At 41.8% G+C, this 19,578-nt stretch overlaps 2 protein-coding genes across 2 annotated transcripts in view; one reads left to right on the top strand and one right to left on the bottom strand.

Annotated features, from left to right (window-relative positions):
- Positions 1-7,696, bottom strand: part of LOC125106826 (serine/threonine-protein kinase greatwall-like) — a 60,777-nt gene extending 53,081 nt beyond the window's left edge. The window contains 4 exon segments of the mRNA XM_047741453.1: positions 4,179-4,292; positions 4,294-4,317; positions 6,713-6,750; positions 6,753-7,696. Of these exon segments, the coding sequence (XP_047597409.1) occupies positions 4,179-4,292; positions 4,294-4,317; positions 6,713-6,750; positions 6,753-6,897 (321 nt within the window). The 5' untranslated portion in view covers positions 6,898-7,696.
- Positions 7,697-7,851: 155 nt separating this feature from the next.
- The window catches only part of LOC125107847 (ATP-dependent zinc metalloprotease YME1L1), a 45,093-nt gene continuing 33,366 nt past the window's right edge, over positions 7,852-19,578 (top strand). Inside the window, exons 1-2 of the mRNA XM_047743315.1 lie at positions 7,852-8,076; positions 18,486-18,617. Of these exons, the coding sequence (XP_047599271.1) occupies positions 8,044-8,076; positions 18,486-18,617 (165 nt within the window). The 5' untranslated portion in view covers positions 7,852-8,043. The remainder of the gene's footprint in view (positions 8,077-18,485; positions 18,618-19,578) is intronic.

Consider the following 19,578-nt stretch of genomic DNA (forward strand, 5'->3'; position numbering starts at 1 on the left):
AGTTGTTTTAGTGTTAGTAAAACAATATCGATATTGTTATTTTGAAAATATTAAATACATAATGTTATATGTTAAAGCAAATGAGGGGCACCTGGGCAGCTCAGTGGGTTAAAGCCTCTGCCTTCGGCTCAGGTCATGATCCCAGGGTCCTGGGATCGAGCCCCACATCGGGTTCTCTGCTCAGCAGGGAGCCTGCTTCCCTCTCTCTCTCTCTGTCTGCCTCTCTGCCTACTTGTAATCTCTGTCAAATAAATAAATAAAATATTTTAAAAAAAAGCAAAGGAGTAATTGCGTTAATGTTTTTAGGAAGCCAGATTGTCAGGGTAAAGGAATTCATTGTTTCAAAATATTTTTATATGTTATATATATATTTTTAAAGATGCTGGGTAAAATTCTATGATTTCCCTCTGAATTGGAAATTTCAGCATAAAGAAAAAAGAAATTTCAGCATGAACTTATATTTTTTCTTTCTATAAAGATGTGATGGGGTGCCTGGGTGGCTCAGTCAGTTATGTGGCCGACTTTCGGTTTTAGCTCAGGTCATGATCTCAGGGTCGTGAAATCGAGTTTGGTGTTGGGCTCTGTGCTGGGAATGGAGTCTGCTTAAGATTCTCTCTCTCCCTCTGCCCTGTCCCCTCTAAAAAAAGGTTGTAAAATACTTAAGTTACAGGGATGAAAAAAGTACAGCACAGGAAATAGAGCCAATGACACTGCAATAACTTTGGTGACAGATGGTAACTAGACTTATTGTGGGGCTCATTTCATAATGTATAAAAATATGGAATCACTATGATTTACACCTAAAACTAACAGGATATTGTTTTAATCCTTTAAGTCTTCCTGGTGCTCTCTAATGCCTTTACTACATACTGTTCTGTATGCCGTGTGTGATTAAATAGTCCCCTACCTTCTTTGGGAATGCAATATGTCAGTGTTTCCTTCTTTCTCTGTGAAGAGCCAGATAGTAAATATTTTAGGCTTTGCAAGCCATACGGTCTGTGTGGCAACTACCTCAATCTTCTGTTGTAGCCCAAGAGCAGCCATAGACAATAAGTAAACAAAGAATGTGGCTGTCTTCCAATAAGATGTATTTAGTCACTGAAATTCAAATTTCATATAGTTTTCACTTATCACAAAGTATTATTCTTCCTTCGATTTTTTTCAACATTTAAAAAATGCCAAACTATTCTCAGCTCACAGGCTGTGCAGAAACAGTGGGCTAGGTTTGGCTTACCACAGGCTTAAAAAATGGAAAGTCAATTATTCTTATAGTATTTGGTTTTCACCTTCTTAATGCTACTCTATTTTTTTTTAACACTCTCAGACAGTGAATCGTCCTATAAAAAGTAGACCCACATTTCTGGGTTTCTTAGAACCTAGGGGGTCTCCTGAAGGGCTGCCCTTTATGTTGTCCTGAGGGTGAATTCCCTCAATACAAATTTGTATCTTTGCTCCAATATCCTTCCCCACAGTATTGCCAGGTCTTGTCGCTTACAGAGAAGGTCATTACAACCAGCTACTACCATTCATACTAAACTATTTGTTGGAGTGTTGTTTATTTTATTTTATTTTTTTTGAGTGTTGTTTAGAATAGTCAAAGAACCCAAACCAACTCATTAATAGGGCATTTGTTATGAAAATTATGGAATTCCTTAATAAATCCATGTAATTTTGTGTAGCCATTAGAAAGGATGAGGTCACCAGTATAGAACAATAGTATAATATGATCGTAGTTCATGTACTTAAACTGTGTAAAAAACTTTTATTGATCCTGAATTAGTCCAAATGAAAAAAAAAAAAAAAATGCTCACCACTGTCCTAGAAAAACTTCTTATTCTCCAAAGTTTTCTAGTCTTCTCATTAAATCTTTGAAGCCACATTTAATGTCAGTCTAAATATACTCACAGATTTACTGAAGACTAAAAATGGATTTAACCATCAGGTACCAAAAGAGTTTTAGACTCTATTTTTATAATCTATCCTGAATTTTCAGGTGTACAGCTTGAAGCTGGATACGATGTTCTGTTCAGTTTCAAGCTTTTGATACAGCAAAAAGTTGAAGTGTCCCACAGTTATGTTCCACAGACTTACAGAGAGCTTTAGCATATCAAGGATAAAGGTATTCCACTCCTGAAGGCAAATCAATTATGATGAAATGACATTCTGTTCACAAATTACAAATTCAGGGCCAAAAAACTACATCCTAAGGCCCAACCATCCGTAGAAAACCATTTGTGCATACTGAACAGAAGCTATTGGAGATGCTAAACATTTAATCCACAGACTACCTCAGGAGTCAGATCTCTACAATTTGTAGTTAAAATATCCTCACCAATTCTCTCGCTCCCGCAAATTCTTCATTAGAAATGACAAACAAGCAACTCTTAAAGTCCGCATGCTCAAAACCCACCACTTCCCAATACTTGCCTTATTATACAGCAAACTTTATAGTATTCCTAGTATATGTCCTTTACTTACCAAATATTTTTAGCACTATGTGTTAGATACTATTTTACATGCTTTATATTTACCTATTAAAATTTCATAACAAAGGGGCGCCTGGGTGGCTCAGTGGGTTAAGCCGCTGCCTTCGGCTCAGGTCATGATCCCAGGTCCTAGGTTCGAGCCCCACATCGGGCTTTCTGCTCAGCAGGGAGCCTGCTTCCTCCTCTCTCTCTGCCTGCCTCTCTGCTTACTTGTGATTTCTCTCTGTCAAATAAATAAATAAAATCTTTAAAAAAAATTTCATAACAACCTCTGAGGTAGGTGCTATTATTACCTCCATTTCGCAGATGAGGAAACTAACATGGGATATTTAATTTTATGTACCCATTTGGCTAATCCATAGTACTCAGAGACTTGGTGAAACATGAACCTAATTGCTGCTCTGAAGTTGTGTTTTAGATGAGATTAAGATTTAGGTATACTTTTTTCTTTTTTTAAAGATTTTATTTATTTATTTGATAGACAGAGATCACAAGTAGGCAGAGAGGCAGGCAGAGAGAGGGGAGGCAGGAGAAGCAGGTTCCTCGCCGAGCAGAGAGCCCTATCCCAGGACCCTGGGATCATGACCTGAGCTGAAGGCAGATGCTTTAACCCACTGAGCCACCCAGGCGCCCCACATTTAGGTATACTTTAAGTAAAAGCTGATGACCCTCCATAATCTAGGTGGGCCCCATCCAGTCAGTTGAAAGCATTAAAAGAAAAAAAGATCAAGGTGTTGTCCTCCATACCCCCTACCCCACCCCACCCCAAGTAGAAGGAATTCTGCTTCTACACTGCTTTCAGTCCTGAGTTACAACATCAACTATTCCCTGGGTCTACAGTCTGCTGGCTTATACTGCAAGATTACAGACTTGCCAACCATGACAATCCCATAGAACAATTCCTTAAATCTCCACCCTACACACACACACACACACACACACACACTCTATTAGTTCTTTTTCTCCACAGAAAACTGGTCCATACGAAGTTACGGGAACTTGGCCAAAGTCATAAAGCTAGTAAGTGCAAAAGTTGTAATTCAAACCCAAGTACTCTAAACACAGAGACCGTATTCTTTTTTTTTTTTAATATATATTTTTAAAGATTTATTTATTTATTTGACATAGAGAAAGAGGGAGAGAAAGCGCACAAGCAGGGGGAGCAGCAGGCAGAGGGAGAAAGAGAAGCAGGTTCTCTACTGAGCAGGGAGTATGATGCAGGGCTTGAACCAAGGACCCTGGGATCATGACGTGAGCCGAAGGCAGACGCTTAACCCACTGAGCCACCGATGCATGCCTTAAAAATTTATTTTGGGGGTGCCTGGGTGGCTCAGGGGGTTGAGCGTCTGCTTTCAGCTCAGGTCATGATCTCAGGGTCCTGGATGGAGCCCCGCACAGGCTCTCTGCTCAGCGGGGAGCCTGCTTCCCCCTCTCTCTCTGCCGGTCTCTCCGCCTATTTGTGATCTCTCTCTCTCTCTCTGTGAAATAAATAAATAAATAATCTTTAAAAAATCATTTTTAAGTACTCTCTACACCCAATGAGGGGCTTGAATTCACAACCCTGAGATCAAGGGTTGGATGCTCTACTGGCTGAGCCAGCCAAGTGCCACCCCTACCACCTCAACTGTATTCTTAATTCAATGAATTTGGTGATTGCTAGATGACGAAAAAAATGTAAAGTTAATTACTTACCAAGTAGACATTGTTTGCTGACTGTAGTGAATAGTACAAATGGACAATGAAAGGACTTTTCCTTAGGGCTAAGGCATCCCTCTCAGCTTGTACCTGATGAGTCCTATTTTTGTTGAATCATATCTGCTTTTTTGACAACCTATGGTAGACAACATAACAATATATTCATTTTATTTTTTTATTACAAGAGTGTTCTCAGGTTTCAGAGTTGCCTTTGTGAAAACAACCAGAGATAGAAAGAACATAGATGTCCTTGTCATTGCCCTCAGAAACCGGTCAGAAAAAGAGCTAATATGGTAAACAGAACTAACATTTCTTCAGAGAACGGCTTATTTTAGCATCAAGTGGCATCGCATCCCTTTTGAGAAGGAAAAAGAAGTAAACACATGCTCCCCTAGTGCCCTACATATTTGTAGAAAAATAGTTCCATTCTACTAGTCTTATAACAAAGTCAAAGGTAGTAATGTTCCTAATAAGCCCCCAGATAATCAGGAACCTAGGCACAGATAATTAGGAGCTAATAAATTTTCTTTAACTTCTGATTCTTTGATGGATGGGAATTGAATCAGAAAGAGGAAGAATATTGGAAGTCTGTTCGCTTTTTTTTTAAGGAAAAAAACCTTAATAGTTAAAACTACTGAAAGTTAACAATCTCAAATGCGTCTTACAGAAAATAACAAACTACCCTTTTCAAGTTGCCAGGTAACTGGTACAGAAGCAAAATTGTAATATAATCTATATTAAGATTGGAATACTAAACTGAACAGTCAGTAACATTGAGATCACTTGTCAGAAAGATTAAAAGACATATTTCTTCCAGGGAATCATTAAGAGTAATAAAATCAATATTAATGTGTATAATTAATACACTATAAATTCCAGCCTTATATACTTTCCATAAGAAAACTGAGGGAAATTGACAAAGCCAGTCTGTAACATGATTTTACCTGTCATTCCACTAGATTGGAAACTCTGTGAAGGCATGTTTGTTTTTGTGCAACACTGGACCCTAGACTCTACACACAAAGGGGATACTCAACAAATATTCATCGAAAAAATGAATTGGTATTTTTATTTCGACAACTAATAATGACTGATTAGGAAACAGAGTAGAAAGAAAAGCAAAAAATTGGTGGAACATATGAAGCAAGGAAGAATTAATTTCAATGGAGTGGGTCGGAAAGGTCAGGTAAGGTTTGAAGAGGAGCGAAGGGACATGCGGCTCCATCCCGGGACTCCCAGGACTCCGGGATCAAGACCTGAGTGCTCAACTGACTGAGACACTTAGACGCCCTATGATTCCTTTTCTAAGAAGTTTGGACTTTAGCTTGCAAGCCACAGCCTAAGGAGTGGATGAAAAAAGTAGCGATTCTACTTAGGGGTTTACTCCAAGAGACTAGGTATGTAAATGAAGGTCTGATGAATCTCAAAAACACTGGTAAAAACAAAAACAAAAACAAAAAACCCAGAGGCAAAAGACTATATGTTGTAAGATTCCATTTACATGCAATGTAGAGAAAAGGCAAATCTGTAGAAATAGAAAGTAGATTGCTGGTATCCTGGGACCAGGGGTGTTAAGGGGGAGGTACTGAAGACAGGCAGTAGATCTTTTTAGAGTGATGGATATATTCTAAAATCGGATAGTGGTGATAGTTACCCAAAGTGTAATTTACCAAAAATTGACTTGTACTTTTAAGAAGGAAAGAGGGAGGGAAAGTGGGAGGGAGGAAGACAAAAACAAAGAAAAAATGAAGTCCTGTATTTGGGTAGTCTTCGGAATGGAATGGAAGGGATGGTAAGAAGGAATATGAGATAGAATTGACAGGACTAGCTGAGACACTGGTTATACAAATGAAGTAGAAGAAAGTTAAAATGACTCAAGTTTCTAGCCTGAAGGACAGCGATGAAGGTGATTTTATTAAACGGAGAGAGGAAATACAGAAGATTCAGTGTTGAAGCCCTTAGGCGGAGAGGACTGTTCAAAGTCAGGCAAGGACAATTCCAAGATACCTGATAGATATTCACATAGCAAGGAAGGTGAAAATGCATCAGCACTCAGACTGCTGGTTTCCTTCCTTTCTCATGTTCCCTCAGTGCTGAAATTGAGAGTAATCCGAAACTATGGAGTGGGTGAGGACCAAGGGAGGCCAGGAGAGGCTCAAATACACTGAAAGCTCTTGAGTGCTTTCCTAATGATATATGCTGCGGCAAGGATAAAGGAGTGAGATGTTCTAACATGTTTCAGTCTTTAAATAATTCTTTCAAATTTAATGTTTCCAACTTAATCCCGGTAAAGATCAGGATGGTAAACATGATTCAGAAATCCTGGCTTCTCCTAAGCCATTGGCGGAGTGAAAGGAAGGGCGGGGCAGAGGCGAGACACCCAGCCTGGCCGCGCTCAAGTCGCCCCAAGTAAGAAGTCATGTCACAGCGCTCTATAGGCTCCTGCGGCCCTGGGGCCTGGCCAACCCGGAGGCAGGAAAGAGGGCCGAAGGTCCGGACTCTCTCCCTTTCTTTTCTCCCCCACTTCTTACCTTCACTGCGTACAACCTAACGCCTTTCTGCCCGAGCACACCTTCCCAAAGGGGCCACGGCTAATGGGCTTCACTACGGTGAATTCCTCAATGGAGGGAGGTCGTGGCACTGGGATCCTATTCCCGCACTCCCCTGTAAGCGCGTCTCCGTCACTCTCCTTCTCGCTTCCCGCAGTGGGCTCCATCGTAAACCAGTCCGGATAGAAGCCTGCAGCATCAGCCAAAGCCCCTTTCCGAGCCACAACTCCCGCCAACTGAGTTCAAAGTAAGACCCCGCCCACGCACTCGAGGGCCGTCAGTGACGCCATCGCGTTGTGGCGCTCGCCGCGCCGAGTCCAGCGTAGCCCCGCCCCCAGCAGAGCCCCGCCCCTGTCTTCTCCGGTTTGTAGGCCCCGGTGGAGACCTTGGGAAATTCTCTAAACAACGGCAGACTCTTCGAGGGCGGGGACCGTGGCACAATCACTTCATTTGTAATAATGGGGGAGGCACAGACAGTCTTTGGCCTACAAGCGAAAGGGGCTACTCGGATTGGAATCTCGATCGCAGACCTGAGGTTTCTCCCGACCTCCAATCGAGGTTGACGGGACCCTTCCCTCGTCTCACTTTTGCTTTGTTTGGTTTTTACTCCTTCGCGACCTCGCACCCTGGCGGGAAATGTCAGCCAGTTCCGTCTGGCTAGTGCAAATCAGAGAATGTGGAGAAACTGGATGAGCAGGAAGCCGGTGGCTGGCCCTGTCATCCGACATACAAACACGATGTAACTTGCCGGACTGAAGCGGATTAGGACCAACAGGAAGAATTTTCGATTTATTGTGGGGAAGATAAAGAGCACCAAACTGTAGCAAAAGAGTTTATCGTACCTTACGGCCCCGTCGGAAAAGGAGAATATATTGGAAGGTTTGGTAAATTCGGTTTACAAAGAAAGATTGAAGAGGTTCGATGCCGTCGCCCCTTAAGGAAGAAATACGGCCAGAGAGTTTGGGGATCCCGCACTTGTATCATTCAACGTGAACATCACGTTTAGGGGCCAGGGGACCTCAGCTGCGGCTGGAGATACGTCAGTCCGGGAAAAGGGAAGCGGCAAACGTCCGCCCAGAGCATTGCCCACCCGCCCCGGAAGTACTGGTGCGTTGGAACCTTAGCTTCCGGGGCAGATTGTCTGTCGTTGCAGCAGCTGTGAGAAGGGGAAGCCATTTTCTGTTTCTAGGGAGAGTAAGGGCTAAGGGGAGAGGGGGAAAGAAAAAGAAAGAAGGGCTCAGCACCTCCCCGCCGAGCCGTGGACAGAGGGGCACTTTCGGCAGGCTGGCGAGGTAGCTGAGAGCCCGGAGGAGATGTTTTCCCTGTCGAGTACCGTGCAGCCCCAGGTGAGTCCGGCATCGGTCCTTTTTTCCTCCCTTCTTGCCCGCGGCTGTTTGGCGTTTGTTTCTGTAGAAGCTGTTTCTCGTTTGGGATCCTAGGAGGGAAGCGATCTACCCAAAGCGAGTCCTAGGATTGAGACGGGATCAGCGGCTACGCTGAGAGTAGAAGGCGGACGCTGTAGCAGAGATCGATATGATGGAGACCTTGGTTGATCGAGTTGATAGCGTGAAATTTTTACTAGAGAATCCATTAGGCATTGTTCTGCGCCGGACATTCTGGGGTGGGGGGTGCGGAGTGAGGATGGAAACGCCTTTGCCTTAGATGTAAAGGGAGCAAGTAATGTTTTCTATCTTATCACTTCTCCGGAGATTTACTGTAACAACCGCGATACCCAATTCTTTCTTTCCTTTTTAAATGGAATTTAACTCAAACGTGTTGTAATAATTTGAGTACCACGAATGCTTCCTTGCTTGCTTGCTTTTTTTTTCTTTCTTTCGGCCAGAAAAGACTAATAAACACATTTTTAAGTTATTGACTGCTTGCGTTACTATTTTTGTTTAGCCCCTGTCCCATTTTTTTCATAAAGCAAAAGGTAGGGCAGAAAAAAAAAATACCCAGGGCTCTTAATTATCTTCTTTCAGGAGTAATCACTTGTGACAATGTTTTGTCCTTGGTTCATTTAATCATCTCTTTTGGATGGCAACATTTTGATAGTTTTTTTGTTTTTGTTTTTTGTCTTTTTTTTTGAGTTCTCAGTTTTGCAAATAAACAGGTTTTGGACATATTTAGATTTTAAAATAATTTTAACACTTTTAAGTTTCAGGAACGTATAATTATGTTCCTTTGTGTAACCCCACTCTCTTGGTTTTTTTGTTTGTTTGTTTTGTTTTGGCTAGTACTGGCTGGATAATTGAAAGTGAAGTGATTAGTTATTTATTGAGCATCAGTAATGTGCCGGTCGGGTGGAGAAAACAAATGTGGAATCTTGATGGACATATGAAGAAAAATGGAATGGGAGTTAGCCAGGTAAAGAGTGAATGGAAGTAAACAGTTATCCCAGGTATCTGCAAGGATATCTGCAGGTCCTGAGATGAGGAAGAGCTTAGCTGATTGGAGGAACAAAAATAAGGCCAGTGTGGCTAGTGATTAATTGGTGATTAGTGTGTAGTGATTAAATGGTGTGATGACAGAAATGAGGTGGGGGAGAAGCAGTGAGGCAAATCATAGAGGAAGTTATAATAAGGTAACTTACCTTTTTTTAAAAAAAAGATTTTATATATTTATTTGAGAAAGAGTGAGAGAGAGGGGGAGGGACAGAGGAAGAAAGAGAAGCAGACACCCCCTAAGCAGGGAGTTGAGTAGGGAGCCCGGCCATTGGAGGCAGGGCTTGATCCAATCCAGGGCTCCATCCCAAGACCCTGGGATCGTGACCTGAACTGAAGGCAGATGCTTAACTGTCTGCCTATCCAACTGAGCCACCCAAGCACCCCTAATAAGACGGGACTTTGGATTTCATTTTAAGTGTATTGGGAACCATTGGATGTCTTTAAGCACAGAATGCCATGATCAGATTTACCTTTTCAGTAGATCACTCTGGCTTCTGTGGAGAATTAGAAGGGCAAGAGTGGAGGTGTTTTCAGTAAAGGATGTTATTGCAGTAATCCTGGAGGGGAATCAAGCACTACTAAAGTGGGGGCAATGGTTATGGAAAGAAGGGGATGAGTTAGGTTTTGTTTTTTGTTTTTTTGTTTTTTAGAATTTTAATTTATTTGACAGAGAGAGCACAAGCAGGTGGAGTAGGAGGTAGACGGAGAGAGAAGCAGGCTCCCTGCTGAGCAAGGAGCCAGATGTGGGGCTCCATCCCAGGACCCTGGGTTCATGACCTGAGCTAAAGGCAGTCGCTTCACCAACTGAGCCACCCAGGCGCCCCACGAGTTAGGGGTTTTTTTGGTTTGTTTTGTTTTGTACAAGGAGTAGAATTTAATGAGAGATTGGATATGACGGATGATGGAAAGAAATGTTTCTGGTTTGACCAGCCAGATGCATGGAAATGTTATTTACCAATATGACAGTGTCCGTGTAACCAAACTCAGGGGGTTTGCCACTTGAGATGCATCAAGTTGAACACAACTCAAGGAACTGTTGAAAACAAAGGACTTTATTACTTCTCACAAGTAAGGGGACAGATGGCTCTCTGTGGGGTTAGTATAGGGAAGCTTTTATTCGGTGTGTTAGGGGGTGGGGCAGGGAGCACTTCAAGTCAGTCACTCAGGCCCAGCGTGTCAGCGTGCTAGTGCACACATTGTATGTTCAAAAAAATGGTGGGAAACTCAGCCTCTAGGGGATCTTGGCGTTATCATGTGCTAAAGGTAACTTCAGGACAGCTCAGAGGGGCTTCAAGGAGACCCACCTAGCAAGGGGCTCACATAAGGGGCTGTCAGGGAGACACACCTGGCAAGGGGCTCCCAGGTGAAACATCATGTCTCCTTGGCTGGAATTGTTGGTTCTGTAAAACAAAACATATTCCTTCCCTGCCTTTGTCCCTTTCCTTCCTCTCTTCTGAAAGCTTTCTACCCTCTTACTTGGGTAACTTCCTATTGCATCCTAGCTTACATCTAGAGGAATCCTACCAGGTCTTTGCAAAAGAAGTCTGACTTGGCCTGTTGGAAACAGTATTAAACCCTTTAAAACTGAAGTTCAAGAAGTTTGTATCAAGAAGACTCAATTTTAGATTTATCACCAGCTGGATGGAGAGTTAGGGGTACATGATGTTGGTAGAGATGGTGAAGGTATTTTGTGTACCATAGGCAGGCTTAACTGGGCTCACAGAACCCTTACACATTTTATGCTGTGAAAGATGGTAAACATTTGTAATTCCTGGCTGCTTAGCCGATGGAATATGCCTAAATTTAAACTGTGAAGTTAGCAAAGATACAAAAAGTGAACTTTTTCATTGAGAAGAGATCAAACCATCTTTTAGTAATTTTTTTTTAAAGATTTTATTTATTTACTTGACAGAGATTACAAATAGGCAGAGAGGCAGGCAGAGAGGAAGGGAAGCAGGCTCCCTGCTGAGCAGAGAGCCTGATGCAGGGCTCCATCCCAGGACCCTGAGATCACGACCTGAGCTGAAGGCAGAGGCCTAACTCCCTGAGCCACCCAGGCACCCCTACATTTAAGAATTTTTTAAAATTTTACAATATATTGTAAATTTATTTCTGTTTCAGTAAAAGTCTAACTGGAATCTGGAGTCAGAGTACCTTGGTGAGAATCTTTGTTCATACACTTGACTTGTGGAGTGTGACTTTGAACGTGCCCCTAAACCTGTCTAAATTCTTGCTGTCTTTATCAATTAAATGAGAAGTAAAAAGTATTGTTTATGCCTGTTTTAAGGATTAAATGAGATATTATAAATGAAGCGCATAGTACAAAACCTGGCAGACAAGCATGCCCTGAAGATACTGTGGGTTTGGTTCAAGACTACCACAGTAAAGCCAGTATTAACAATAACAAAAGTCAAATGAATTTTTGGATTTCCCAGGGCATCTAAAAGTTATGTTTGCACTATACTATGATCTATTAAAAAACAATGTAATACTTTAATTAAAAAATACTTCATTGTTGAAAAATGCTAACCATCATCTATGCTTTTTTTTTTTTTTTCTTTAAAGATTTATTTATTTGACAGAGACACAGAGAGAGAGAGGGAACACAAGCAGCAGGAGTGGAAGAGGGAGAAGCAGGCTTCCTGCCAAGCAGGGAGTCCAATGCAGGGTTTGATCCTAGGACCCGGCAGATGCTTAATAACTGAGCCACCCAGGCACCCCTATCCCTGTGCTTTTTTTTTTTTTTTTTTTTTTAAAGATTTTGTTTATTCGTCAAAGAGAGAGCGAGAGAGAGCACAGGCCAGGGTGGAGGCAGGCTCCTTGCTGAGCAAAGAGCCAGATGTGGGATCGTGACCTGAGCCGAAGGCAGACACTTAACTGAATGAGCTACCCAGGTGTCCTGTACCTTTTTTTTTTCCCCTAAAGATGGATTTTTAGAGATAGAGTGTAGACACACACACACACACACACACACACACACACACAAGGAAGCAGAGGGAGACAGAAAGGGAGAGAATCTCAAGCAGACTCCCTACTGGGTACAGAACCCCATACTGGGCTCCCATCTCTCGACCCTGAGATCCTGACCCAAACAGAAATCAAGAGTTGGACACTTAACTGACTGAGCCATCCAGGCTCGCCTATCGCCTGTGCTTTCATAGTCTTTTTGCTGATGGAGGGTCTTGCCTCACAATTGTTGGCTGATGACTGATCACGATAGTGGCTGCTGAAGGTGGGAGGTGGCTGTGGCAATTTCTTAAAATAAGACAACACTGAAGTTTGCAATATTGATGGACTCTTCCTTTCACGAATGAATTCTCTGTCTGATGTGATGCTGTTTGATAGCATTTGACCCACAGTAGAACTTCTTTCATTATTGAACTGAATCATCTCAAACCCTGCGCTTCCTTATCAACTCAGTTTATGTAATATTCCAGATTTTTTGTCATTGCAATAGCCTTCACAGCATCTTCACCAAGAGTACATTTCACCTCCAGAAACCACTTTTTTGGGGCACCTTGGTGGCTTAGTTGGTTAAATATCTGCCTTCAGTTCAGGTCATGATCCCAGGGTCCTGGGATCGAGCCCCGCATTGGGCTTCCTGCTCAGCGGGGAGCCTGCTTCTCCCTGTCCTTCTGCCTCTCCTCCCGGCTTGTGGCTTGTGTGCTCTCTCTCAATTGCATGCTCGCTCACACACACTCTCTCTCAAATAAATAAAATCTTAAAAAGAACCCACTTTCTTGGCTCATCCATAAGAAGCAACTCATCCGTGTTAGTGGGATCATGGAATTGCAGCGCTTCCCTCACATCTTCAGGGTCTGCTTCTAGTTCTTGCTATTTCCACCACATTTACAGTTACTTTCTCCAGTGAAGTTTTGACCCCCTCAAAGTCAACCCATAAGGTTTGGAATCTGTTTCTTCCAAACCCCAGTTAATGTTGATATTTTTACCTCTTCCTGTGAAAATGTTCTTAATGCCATCTGAAGGTTTTCAGTTTACTTTGCCCAGATTTGTCAGAAGAATCACACTCTAGGGCAGCTGTAGTCTTTACAAAATGTATTTTTTTTTTAAGATTTTATTTATTTATTTGATAGAGATCACAAGCAGGCAGAGAGAGGAGGAAGCAGGCTCCCCCCCGAGCAGAGAGCCCGATGTGGGGCTCGATCCCAGGACCCCAAGATCATGACCCAAGCCGAAGGCAGAGGCTTAACCCACTGAGCCACCCAGGCACCCCAAAATGTATTTCTTAAATAATAAGACTTGAGAGTATAAATTGCTTCTGACCCATGGGGCTGTAGAAAGAATGTTGTGTTAGCAGACGGGAAAGCAACATTAATCTGGTTGTATACATCCAATAGAGCTCTTGGGTAATCAAGGACATTGGCAATGAGCAGTAATATTTTGAAAGGAATCATTTTTTTATGAGCAGCAGGTCTGGTAACAGGGGGCCTAGAGTATTGACTAAATCATATTCTAAGTAAATGTGCTATCAACCAGGCTTTGTCCATTTATAGAGCAGAGGCAGCGTAGATTTAATACTATTCCTTTTTTTTTTTAAAGAGAGAAAGTGACTTTTTTTTTTTTTTTAAGATTTTATTTGCCAGAGAGAGAGAGAGAGAGAGTACACACAAGCAGGCAGTGGCAGGCAGAGACAGTGAGAGAAGCAGGCTCCCTGCTGAGCAAGGAGCCCCATGTGGGACTCGATCCCAGGACCCTGGGATCAAGATCTGAGCCAAAGGCAGCGGCTTAACCAACTTAGCCACCCAGGCGTCCCGATTTAATACTATTCTTAAGGGCCTAGGATTTTCGGAATGGTAAATAAGCATTGGTTTCAACTTAAAATCAGCTAAAATAGTCCCTAACGAGAGAGTCAGCCTGTCTTTTGAAGCTTTGAAGCCAGGCATTGACTTCTCCTCTCTAGTTATGAAAGTTCTAGATGGCATCTTAGACTAGAAGGCTGTTTCTTGTACACTGAAAATCTGTTTAGTGTAGTTATTCATTAGTTACCTATGTCATCTAGATCTTCTGGATAATTTGCTGCAGCTTCTGTATTTGCTGCTTTACCTTGTACATTTACGTTACCGAGAGGGCTTCTTAAACCTCATGAACCTACCTCTGCTAGCTTCAGAATGTTCTTCTGCAGCTTCTTCACCTCTCTCAGCCTTCATAGATTTAATACAGTTAGGCCGTTGCTCTCAATGAAGCTTTGGCTTAGGGGAATGTTGTGGTTGGTTTGCTCTTCTAGCCAGACTACGAAAACTTTCAGCAAGAAGGCCTCATTTTGCTTTTTTATCATTTGTGTGTTCACTATAATGGTACTTTGAATTTACTTCAAGAATTTCTTTTGCATGTACAACTTGGCAAAGTACAAGAGGCTTAGCTTTCAGGCTATCTTGGCTTTCAACATGCTTTCCTTACCAGGCTTAATCATATTTATATTTTGATTGGAAGTGAGGGATATGTGACTCCTCCTTTCGTTTGAACACTTAGATGCCATTGTAGGCATCTGATTTTGATGTGTCTTAGCAAATGGGGAAGCCCAGGAAGAGGGAGAGAGATGGGAAGGACCCATTGGTGGAGCAGTCAGAAGGCCCACAACAGTTACTGATTAAACTCAGTGTCTTATATAGGTGTGATTCATGGCATCCCAAAACAGTTACAGTATTAACATCAAAAATCACTGATCGTTAGGTAACCATAACAAATACAATAATAATAAAAAAGTTTGAAATACTGTGAGAATTACCTAAATGTGGCAGAGACGTGAAGTGAGCAAATGCTACTGGAAACATGCGCCAGAAGACTCGCTTGGTGCACTGTTACCACAGATCTCCAATTTATAAAAAATGCAGTATTTGTGAAGTACAGTAAAATGAGATATGCCTGGACGGTAAGAACCCATTTAATTTATTCATTTACTCAAGAAATATTTATTGGGCATCTACCGTGCATTATTGTTGCACTGGGATACAGTATGAATAAAACAAAAATAAAATCTAAAGTATGTAGTCATGTAAGTATTGTATAAAGACATTTTGTTACTGAAAACTGGGTTTGTCTCTTGGTGACCGTCAAGCCAAAAGATACAGCCAAGCCAAAGAATAGGAAAAGGAAAGGTCTTGCAGCAAGTAAAGGAGAACACTAGGCCTCTTTCCCAGAGAGATGTTTCCCTGAATAACACAATTGGGAAAGTTTTATGCTAAAGGTTTGTACATATTCATGACGAGGCTTGTGGAATGGAGAATACATCATGGAATTGAGGCAAAAGTCGTCTTAAAGTGCCTGAGTCCAGGTCAGCGTCACCAGGGGGGCCAGCAAGGGATAGAATCAATAGTTTTCTGCCTCCAGTTGGTGAGGGCTAAAGGGATTTAGATCCTGAAAAGATAACTGGAGAAGATCAGTCTTCACTTTTGAACTCTGGGGCTTTTACCACAGATTTATTGCCCCTGGCATGATTAGGCTTCTGGCCTGATAGTGGCTGTTTTACATTCCCCCCCCCCCAAAAAAACAGTACATTTTATGTGACATTAGACAACATTCCCCAGTTTCTCTCAGTTGTGACATGTAGATGGCGTTACATGGTTTTTGTGGTCACCCATGCTGAGCAAGGTTTTTCAATCTTCAAAACACTCGAAACTCAAAGGTTCACATTTCACATTTCACATCAGTTCACAAGTCCCGGTGTATCTTCCCATTTATTGGAGTTGGCATAGATTCCCTTTTAGGTAGAAAGGTAGAGACGAAGCCATTTTCTTTAAAAACAGGTTTGTTCGCAATTTCATTTATGCTATAAAAATCAGATGAGAGCATGTTGTTAAGCTGTTTTATATTCTCTCACAAGATGGCTGGGGGGCCTTGTGTCAAGAAAGCTAGGTCTGTCTTTTTCCAGGGACACCTAACTCTGTTAACAATTTTACATTAAATAAGTACATAAATAAAGTAAAATAGAGTGGAGAAAAAAAACCCCTTGCCACATCAAACTTAGATTTTAGTGGGAGACTATGATATATAATAAAAGGTAAATATTTGGTCTTTGTTCCCATTTCTTGTCATGAAGCTCCTAAAGCCCTTGGAATTTCCTGTGTGGTAGGAGTGTCTTATTCCTGAGGCACCCCTTTGGATTATACCTGGATTTATGTTTATGAGGTGACTTAGGATAGGGTCTTTAGACAGCCTCAGAGCTGAGCTGGTCACCTGAAAGACCTAGTGATTAGAAGGTGGGAACTCTCAGCCCTAACTCCCCAAGCTTTTTGGAGGGGAGGGCTGGCCTGGGGATTGATCTCTTTTTAGAAACTCTTAAGCGGTGAGATTCAGTGCAAAGATTCACCATTCAGAAGGGTGATACACTCCACATCTTGGACCCTTCGAGCTGTACCTATTCATCTGGCCCCCTTCCTTCCTTCCTTGCTTCCTTCCTTCCATCCTTCCTTTCTTCCAAAAGATTTTTAATTATTTATTTGAGAGAGCATGAAAACAAGAGTGATCACAGAGGAAGAGGGAGAAGCAGACTCTCCTAAGTGGAGAGCCTTATGTGGGACTCCATCCCAGGACCCTGAGATCATGACTCAAACTGAAGGTGGATGCTTAACCGACTGAGACAGCCAAGCACTTCCCTTCTTTCCCTCCTTTCCTTCCTTTCCTCTTCCCTTTCCTTTCCCTCTTTCCTTTCCTTCCTTCCTTACTCCCTCCCATTTTCTCCCTACCTCCTTCCCTCCTCTTCCCTTCCCTTCCCCTTCCTTCTTTTCTCTCTCCCTCCCTTCCTTCCTACTTACCTGCCTTTCTTCCTTCCTTCCTTTCTTCCTTAATAGACCGGTAAATGTAAAGTATATTCCTTAGTTCTGTAAGCTGTTCTAGCAAATTATCAGACCTGGGGAGGAGATTGAAGAAACCCCAGATTTATAGCTGGTAGATCAGAAGTATGAATGGCTTAGAACTTGTGACTGTTATCTGAAATGGAAACAGACTTGGGGGGGCTGAGCCTTTAACTTGTGGGTTCTACACTAACACTGGGCAATTAGTTTGAGAATTGGATTGTTGGACAACCAGCTGGTGTCAGAATTGGTTGAGAGAGAAAAACAAGAGAAACAACGTATAGATAAATAAGTAGATTATGTATAAGGTGTGTTAGATACTAGAACTGTTAAGAAGAGAACATGGAGTAGTGAAAAGGGTAAGGAATTTTTTTTTTTTTTAAAGATTTCATTTATTTATTTGACGGAGAGAGAGGTCACAAGTAGGCAGAGGCAGGCAGAGAGAGACAGAGAGGATGGGAAGCAGGCTCCCTGCTGAGCAGAGAGCCTGATGCGGGACTCGATCCCAGGACCCTGGAATCATGACCTGAGCCGAAGGCAGAGGCTTAACCCACTGAGCCACCCAGGCACCCAGGAATATTTTTTTAGGGGATGGTTGTTGAAATTTTGAATAGGTTAGCTAGCGAAAAGACTTAAGAGAAGATGCCATTTGAGTTAAGAACTAAAGTCAGCAAACCAGACAAAAGGGAATAAAACAATGTGAAGTCCTTGAGGTGAGAGCTTGCTAGGTGTTGTTCCAAGAACAGGAAGGAGGCCAGTATGGCTGAAACAGAGAATGAAGGAGAACATGGTGGTGGATAAATTTGGAAAGGTAATAACCGTGGAGGGCTTTCTGTGTCATAATGCTTAGGACTTTTGCTTTTATTGTGAGTGAGAAGAGAAGCTGTTGGAGGGTTTTAAGCCAAGGAGTGATGAGATCTGACTTTGTTTTTAATAGAGCAGGTTGGGGGAGAGTAGGTAGGAGGGCTATTGCGAAAATCTGTGTATAAGTGATGTGACTTAGAATAGAATGAGAACAGGATGGTGCAGTGAGGAAGTTGAGAAGAATAAAATTCTGGATATATATTACTTTTTTTTTTAAGTCTGAAATATTTTGTTTTGTGGTGGTATCATTTATTTAGCCCACTGTCTTAATGGTGGGCATTTCTACCTTCCACTGCTTTTTAAATGTTTAAATGAGAATTGTCATGTATGCATATACAAGCACTTTTCAGATTTTTTCCTTAGAATAAACTACTAGGAAATAGATTAATGGGGAATAAAAAATATATTTTTAATACTTTGGATTCATATAGCCAGACTACTGTCCTGGAAGAATTTACCTGGTTTTTTCTTACTAGCAATAAATCTGAGTATTTATATTTTTTAATACATAGTTCTGATGCACAGTGCATGTTTAACTTTTTACAAATCCCAGATCCTGACGATAAAGAGATTTTTTTTCTGTTTTAATTTTAAAAAGCACACTACTTAATTTCAACTTTGATCTTCTTTTAGGTTACAGTTCCTCTGAGTCACCTCATCAATGCCTTCCATTCACCAAAAAGCACATCTGTTTCTGTCAGTGCGTTGGCTTCGCAAAACCCCCATCGAGATGTAGTTCCTGAGCATGAGGCTGCTGGCAGTGAGGTAATAGTTTTTACACTGATTGTGTCAGAAACAGTGATTTTTTTGATTTAGTATGTTGTAAACATGTCTGAAATGTCTGTCTGTGAATAGGCACTTGTAACAAGACAGAAATGTCTTTAGCTTATCTCCTTTATGATTAAAGATGTCTAATTCTGGCTTTATTGTACCTAAAGAAAAGTTACTTTGTCTTTTTTTTTTTTAAGATTTTATTTATTTATTTGACAGAGAGAGATCATAATTAGGCAGAGAGGCAGGCAGAGAGAGGGGGATGGAGGCTCCCTGCTTAGCAGGGAGCCCGACACGGGGCTCAGTCCCAGGATCCCGAGATCATGACCCGAGCCGATGGCAGAGGCCCAACCCACTGAGCCACCCAGGCGCCCTTTACCACTTTTTGTTTTAAATATCTCTATAATAGCAGTTATTATGTTGTATGATAATTGCTATGCTTATATGTACCTTATTTCTTCTTACGTTTCAAGGACCTGACAGCCAGTAAGTAAGGGAAGTAATTTTTAGTTAAGAATCTGCATTTCCCTTTTGAAGTCTTTGCATTATAAATAGACATTTTGGCTTCCCATTCTAAAAGATAGCTTTTGAGGGGCACCTGGGTGGCCCCTTTGGTTAAGTGTCCAACTCTTGATCTCAGCTCAGGTTCTGATTTTAGGGTCATGAGTTCAAGCCCTGCACTGGGCTCCATGTCAGACTCCATGCTGGGCGTGAAGCCTACTTAAAAAAATAATAATAAAGGATAACTTTTGAAAAGTAGCTTTTGAGTATTACAGTGCTGTTTTCATTGTAATGATACGCTTTATATTGTGTAGTTTTTAATAAAGAGCACTTTTAAGAATTTTGTTTCATCATACCTTTAACTATGCTCGCCTTGGTGTTTGGATGTCAGATGAGCAACACGTGATCTTTTCCATTGATCCATACCACCTTGTTGTGAAGTTGGCAGGGCATG

Source organism: Lutra lutra, chromosome 8, assembly GCF_902655055.1.
Source record: "Lutra lutra chromosome 8, mLutLut1.2, whole genome shotgun sequence".
Classification (NCBI taxonomy): domain Eukaryota; kingdom Metazoa; phylum Chordata; class Mammalia; order Carnivora; family Mustelidae; genus Lutra; species Lutra lutra.